This window comes from Otolemur garnettii, unplaced genomic scaffold (genome assembly GCF_000181295.1).
Source record: "Otolemur garnettii isolate 467f Iridium unplaced genomic scaffold, OtoGar3 scaffold00052, whole genome shotgun sequence".
Classification (NCBI taxonomy): domain Eukaryota; kingdom Metazoa; phylum Chordata; class Mammalia; order Primates; family Galagidae; genus Otolemur; species Otolemur garnettii.
The window spans coordinates 7,591,757-7,599,241 of NW_003852447.1; the positions used below are offsets into that span (position 1 = coordinate 7,591,757).

Below are 7,485 nucleotides of genomic sequence, written 5' to 3' on the forward strand. Positions count from 1 at the left end.
CACAGCAACCTCCAACTCCTGGGCTCAAGCGAGTCTCCTGCCTCAGCCTCCCAAGTAGCTGGGACCACAGGTGCCTGCCACAACGCCTGCCTATTTTTTTTGGTTGCAGCCATCATTGTTGTTTGGTGGGCCCGGGCTGGATTCGAACCCGCCACCTTGGGTGTATGTGGCTGGTACCTTAGCCACTTGAGCCACAGAGCCTCAATAGGTGTTTCTTTACAATTACCTCAAAAATTCTTTATGGAATAAGAATTGCTAATGAGAATATGAAACATGTTATAATAAAATATATATTTTTTGAATGCAGGATTTCCTTTAGAGAGGCTAAAAATCTTTCTGCTCTAGTTCTGCTGTATCGCTCAAAAATCTTCATTCTTTAAATCTCAATACACTGGTATACAAAAATGACAGGTAGGGAAAGAATTTAACAGAAATCTATACTCAAGATATCCTTAAACTCATTCCACAGCTCAAGTAGGGCTTAGAACAAAATAGTTTATGCAAGAGACAATCAGATGATGTCCACAAAGAAATAGGAAGTAAGGGGGAAATCAGGGAACATTCTGGAGCTTAAACTACGAATTCAGTATGGATGATTTCAGCCTTCTTGAAGGATTCAAGAGAGTTTAAAAAATATCCCACATTCTTGGGCAGTGCCTATGGCTCAAAGGAGTAGGGCGTCAGCCCCATATACCAGAGGTGGTGGGTTCAAACCCAGCCCCGGCCCAAAACTGCCAAAAAAAAAAAAAAAAAAACCAGCAAAAAAACTAAAAAAACCCCATAGTCTATCCAAAATGGTTTGTTCTTATTTCTTAGCAATAAGAAAGTATAAAGTAACTATAAACTACTAAGTTTAAATCTAATCAACTGTCTTATAACGTCTTTGGGGAAAAAAAGAGTCAACATGAAGTTTAAAATGAAGAAGCTCAAAGAATAGGAAGTTTTAAAGGCTTTCTAGGATTTCTAAAAAGAGAAAGATTATAGATTGCTTTCTAGTTTAATTAGAAGTTTTACTGACAGCTTTATATCTTTTTTTTTTTTTTTTTGGAGACAGAGCCTCAAGCTGTCCCCCTGGGTAGAGTGCTATGGCATCACAGCTCACAGCAACCTCCAACTCCTGGGCTCAGGTGAGTCTCCTGCCTCAGCCTCCCAAGTAGCTGGGACCACAGGCACCTGTCACAATGCCCGGCTATTTTTTGGTTGTAGCCATCATTGTTGTTTGGCGGGCCTGGGCTGGATTTGAACCCACCATCTTAGGTGTATGTGTCTGGTGCCTTAGCCACTTGAGCCACAGGCGCCAAGCCAACAGTTTTCTATCTTATAAATTAATAAACTGGTATTGTGGTTTACAGATTACTCTCTTATGAGATGGTTAAAACAAACCAGTCTCTTTGAATGTGACTAAGGCAAGCTTACAAGATCCAAACTCTGGACTTGAGAACTAAGGAACAAAACATCAACCAGAGTAAGTACCTAACAGTAAGACTCTACTCGAGAGATCAGGTGGATTCCCTAGATATGCATCACTGTTTTATCACTTGTCTCACTTCAAAAGATTCATAGTAAGATACCATGTTAAATAAAAATAAAATATTATTGAATTATAACTGTTATAAGAAATTCCTTCCATGGTATACATATACCACAGCTTACCAATTCCTTCCAATTACCATCAATAAGGGCTGAGAAAAAGGAATTAGTTCTCATTAAGATAAACTCTTACCTTCCAAACTGGTTCTCCAGTGCTATTTTTAACATGAGGCACATTGAAATTTAACATACGTTTCAAAGCCACTGAAAATAAAAAAAAAAAAGTTTTTATTAAATATTACCTTTTTTAGAATTTTCTTTTTCCTCACATTTATTATTTATGACACCCCCTCAACTGTGCAAATCAACTCCAGTAAAACTGGTTAGTCAAATGACTGGATATGTAGAACTAGGGGTCAGATCTTGTAAGACCATTTCATCACTAGCTAATTGGCATTTATCTAGAGATTTCCATCCCTTGATGAAACTGTGGAAAATATAGAGGAAGAAGCTTTTCTCATTTCTCCTAACAATACCACACTACGTTTTATATAGCTGCAAGAAGAAATTTCTCCAATCGTGAACTTGGAATGCCTCAATAAGTAACTGATGCTATTGTCTATTCATTGGCTGAAGACAGATTTAAGATCTGCCTTTCTAAAAACAAAATTATCTGACATAATCACAGGAGTTATAAGCAGTAGTTAGGTGATTTAACTTTTAAAAGATTGGCAGTCAAATCTTTTAAACAACAGCCATCTACGTTGTTACAAAACATAAGAAATCTCCATCTTTTCAAACAGCTGAATAGTATACATACATCACAATTTATTTATCCATTCATGGCATCACATGTACTAAATTGGAACTAGTAGATTACATATTCACATGAGAGAAAAACTCAATTAAATTCAAGTAGGGGAGAGAGTGGGAAGGGGTTGGATCAATTCCTATTCTGTGGGTACATTGCACGGATGTATTGCACACTTCCTGAGTGAAGGGCACAACTGTAACTCAGATTTTAACCTTATAAAAGTAAACTATGTAATCTAACTGTATGTAACCCCTACATTAATTTGAAAGAACAAAATATCTATTTAAAAAAAAGGACTGGCAATCTTTAAATCAACTTCATTTTAAAAATATTGCATCAAGCTTTATTAAGTAATGCGGAATAATTCACAATCTCAACTTTTACCAGAGACCATATAATACTGAGATCACCCCAGTACCATTTATAGCATATTCATTCACTCACTAGGAAAATTGGTACTGAATGCTTGTTTGCTGAGGTAAGTATAATGCAGTAACACCCCCATCACAAAAGAGATTGTAATTTAGAGATGTATTTGTCTACTTAATATCATTTTTGGTAAAATGTTAGTACCTAATGTCTAGACAACAATGCATATTACCAATGATTTACACCTTCTTCAGAGGCTCACGGGTGCTGCGCTGTTATGTGAAAGTACACATAAACAAAAAACACTTTAAGACTTAGAACCAAAATAACACAGGATGCATAGACTAGGGTTTTCCCCTCTAGAGTTTGCTCCAGAGTTTTCCAGGATTAACTCTCTCACTCCTCACTAACAGTTCTTCTTTCTACCTCCAGATAATAAAGACATCACCACCCTGGACTCAGAGTCTAAGAGAGAGAAAACCTTGTTTCTAAGAAAAGCTGCTCACATGTTTAGCACATGACAACTTGAACTACAACCTAGGCTGCTGTTGAGCCTCAGGTGTGAAGGTCTCCAGAGTGAAGCCTTAGCTAACAGAAAGAGGCCAGTAGCAGCAGATAACCCCACATTTGCTTTCTCAGTTCAACTGAGGGGAATTTCTCCATTTTTGAGCCTTGGCTAACTTGTTAAAAGACATTTTGATATAGTGGGAAGAACACTGCCTTTGTTCAGAGAGTGTATGAAAATGTCATTTTACTTTCATCAGAGTTTAATTCCCCAAAGCTTAAATTCTTGCTTTTAACTGAAATGACAAACTTGCTTTACTTATTTGCTCTAAACATAGTTTCAGAATCCCAAGTCCAAAAATCTGAAATCCAAAATGCTCCAAAATCTGACACTTTTTGAGTGCCAAAATGATGCTCAGATTATTGAATTTGGGATGTTCAACCAGTAATAGTGTCAATAGTCTAAAATCCAAAACATTTCTGATTCAAGCATTTTGGATAAGAGATACTCAGCCTATATTCATATTCCTAGACTTGTAATGGGGTTAACGTGGTCTCACTCTTACCTAGAATGATTTCTTCACTCATTCACTGAACAAATATTGTGAACTAATTTACTGTTTAGCTATTGTTTACCACATGCGCTCTAGTTACTGGGGATCTAGCACTGAACAAAACAGACTAAATAAAAATGACCTATTCTTAAGTAGTTTTCATTCTAGTTGAGGGAGAAAGACAATTAACAAAGAAAAAAAGATTTGGAAAAGGGAAGAGGGAGTTGCAATGTAATTTTTAAATAGATTATCAGGGAAGACCTCCCACACAGGTGATATCTGAGTAAAGACCTAAAGATGGAGAGAGAGTGAGGCATATAGACTATCTCTGAAAGAAAACTCTAGAAAGAAATACAAATACAAAGGCCCAAAGGTAGGAGCACTCCTGGTGTGTTAAGGAAAGGAGACAGTTAACAGGAGTGAGGTAACTAGGGACCAGATCACATAAAGCCTTGGCTTTTCCCATGACTGAAATGGGAAGCTGCTGGAAGGTTCTGAGCAAACATGAGATCAGTCTGAGTACCATGTGGAAAAGAATAAAAAGCAAGGAGACCAAACAGGTTATTGCTGAAATTCATGGAGAATTAGACCTGAGTGATAGCAATGATACTGGTCAGATCTTGGATATACTCAGAGTAGAACTGACACAAAATTTACTGACAAATCTGACATGAGATATGAAAGAGAGAAGACAAAAAACTTCAAGGTTTTTGACCTTAGTAACCACCAAGTATGAAGTTGTCATTAACTGATAAGGGGTAGACTAAGTTCAGATGGGAGGTCCAGACTACAGATAATAAACTTGGGAATTATCAATATATGGACAGTATTTACTTATTTTTTGGAGACAGAGTCTCGCTCAGTCACCCTGGGGGTTGAGTGACATGGTGTCATGGCTCACAGCAACCTCAAACTCTTGGGCTCAAGTGATTCTCTTGCTTCAGCCTCCTGAGTAGCTGAGACTACAGGTGCCTGCCACAACGCTGGGCTATTTTTTAGACAGAGTCTTGCTCTTGCTCAGGCTGGTCTCCAACTCTTGAGCTCAAGTAATCTGCCCCGCCTCAGCCTCCCAGAGTGCTGGGATTACAGGCATGAGTCACTGTGCCTAGCTCTATGGACAGTACTTGAAATTAAGAGGCTAGGGTAGCGCCTATGGCTCAAGGAGCAGGGCGCTGGCCCCATATACTGAAGGAGGCGGGTTCAAACCCCACCACGGCCAAAAATTGCAAAAAAAAAATAAGAGGCTAAATGAAATCACTACAGGAGAGAAAACAGTTGATCTGGGTCTCTACAATGTTGAGACACAGATAAAATTAATAAGAACTTGTAAGGAAGAGGTAACATGAAGGGCAACAGTAACAGATGGAAGCAACTGACTCTACCTCTTCAACTAAAGGTATGGATAGAGGTGGAAGTAATATGGGAAACTTTCATAAAGGAGATAACTTTTGAGATGACTTTTAAAAAATCAATAAAGTTTCTTTGGGCATGCAAAGCAAGACATAGACACATAGGCATGCTAGTTCACCTTTTTATACTTTAGTTTCCTATTCTACATATAAAATGGAAATAATACAAAATCACCTGAAATAGTACCTGACAATAGTAAATGTTCAATAAATACAAACCATTAATTATCTCATATACCCAAATTGATTGCAAATTCCTTCATATCTAGAAGATTTGAGGATTGTGACTTATGTCCCAAAACACTCTCAACAGGCATCAGAGATATTTAATTCTGCTTATATGACACATATGAAGGGATTTACCTTCCTGTTAAAATAAGACAACCGTTAACACTAATTTGATCTAGCACAATCTAGTAATGATGTAAAATCTCACTATGATGTTTATTCCTGTAGAAATACACACAGTATTAGATTTTAATATCCTACAAAGTTTCAGCATATAAAAATTTACTAACGTAAACTAATTTTTCAAAAAACTCCCTTGTATATAATTTCACTGACATGTTATTTATTTTAATATGTGGTATGAACTAATTAATTTAGCTTGATTATCAGAACCATAGCACTAAAAAAAGTGGGGTTTTCTTATTTGATTACACAGATAAAATGAATGGCAGGTATTCTCCACATCTTATTTGGACTTTCAGATATTTAAGGTATGCCTGATTCATCTGATAAGTTATATTAAATTATTTACTGGAAAAAGCAGAACATAAGAATGCTTTGTGTGCCATTATTAGATTAAAGCCTATCATTAATTTTTTCTTCAAATGCCAAAAGAAGGAAACAAGTAAAGCCCAAATTCTCTTCAGTAGGTCATATTAAGTGTCATCAATAATTTTCCTATTTAGATTTATGTTTAAAGAAGCATAATTCCAGGAGACACAATTTCCAAGTATGCACAATTTTGATGGCTTGTTTCTATTAGCTCCTCAAAATAAACAGCTGAACAACTTTAAGACAATTATTATAGCTAACAGGCATATAAACCATAGTTTCTACGTAAGGAAGTTTTCAAATAAAGCGAAACTAAAAATGCCTATTTAAAAAAACCCACCAAAACTCAAGAGAAAGAAATACGTATCTTTTTTTTTACCATATTTTGCTGTTTAGGTGGAAGCTATCTAAACATGAGCTACTGAAGATGAAACTAATAATATTATTTTAAAACAGTAATCCCAATAAAAAGGAGATAGCTATTTGTTTGGTCATTCTTCAATCCTTTCCAGTATGCTGAAGAAGGAAATCCTTATCACCAGGCAATTTTCTGCGGATATCTCCAAAAGACTGGTTTCAAGTTAAGTAAAGAGCAAAAAGTAAGGCACTCTGAAAAGAATAACTAAATTTTGCAACTGTGGTGGAAGTCCCAGTAAATGGAGTTCTTTCACCATTAAAACTGGGAGAACTGAACCACACACAGAAACCCAGAGACCTCATAGGTAGTAACACAGGAAAGAAAATACCAGCCGCCAGGTACTGTCGTGATGGCCTTCGGAGGCCCAGCAGAAAGGAGACAGGACAGGACCACGGCAACCCGCACTCCACTAAGGTCCCTTCTCACCACAGGTGAGGGGCCAAGTCCTCAAGCTAACGGCATCCCTTCCCCAGGAACTCAGAGAGGAAGGACTCTTGATGTGAGGGTGGATTAAACTCTTGGGGTCGGTCTCTGAGCTACACGCACCATGACCGAGTGAGGGCGACTAGCAGAGGAAGAGGATGTTGCCTTGGCAGGCACGAAACTGCAGGGAGAAGAGAGAAGTCGGTACCTGTCTGCCTCTCCCGAATACTGGAGGCCGCCGCCGCCGCCATCTTGACTCCCAGCATCCACCGCCCGGCCGGCGAGCCGGCCGAGGTTGACGTGGCCGCCCTTACCGCCCCGGAAGTAAAGCCGGGGGGCGGGGCCCCAGGGACCGACCCCGCCTCCTCCGGGAGGCAGTCCCACGCTCTCAGTGGTCTGTACTGTTTGCTTTTAGACAGACACCCTCTCTCAAATGCTGGCTACAATAAATGGTACTCTCCCGGTCGGAGGATGGTGTAGTGCTAAGAACCTAACTACTGAACTGTTAGGTAGGTAATCAACAAGTGATAATATTCGGGTACAAGGATCACAGGACCAAAGTAAATGAAACACCTGAACCAAAGTAGGCACTTAGTTTTCCAGTGGTGCGGGAGTCTCCCCCTGGACTTCTGTTTCAGAGAAACAGCTGGAAAAGCTTTGGGGCATTACTCTAATCTGGCAGAT

At 38.7% G+C, this 7,485-nt stretch overlaps 1 protein-coding gene across 1 annotated transcript in view; it reads right to left on the bottom strand.

Annotated features, from left to right (window-relative positions):
• Nucleotides 1–7,067, bottom strand: part of SCFD1 (sec1 family domain containing 1) — an 84,381-nt gene extending 77,314 nt beyond the window's left edge. Inside the window, exons 1-2 of the mRNA XM_023514399.1 lie at nt 7,010–7,067; nt 1,724–1,794 (exon numbers count right to left, since the gene is read on the bottom strand). Coding sequence (XP_023370167.1) covers nt 1,724–1,794; nt 7,010–7,067 — 129 coding nt within the window. The remainder of the gene's footprint in view (nt 1–1,723; nt 1,795–7,009) is intronic.
• Nucleotides 7,068–7,485: the final 418 nt, after the last annotated feature.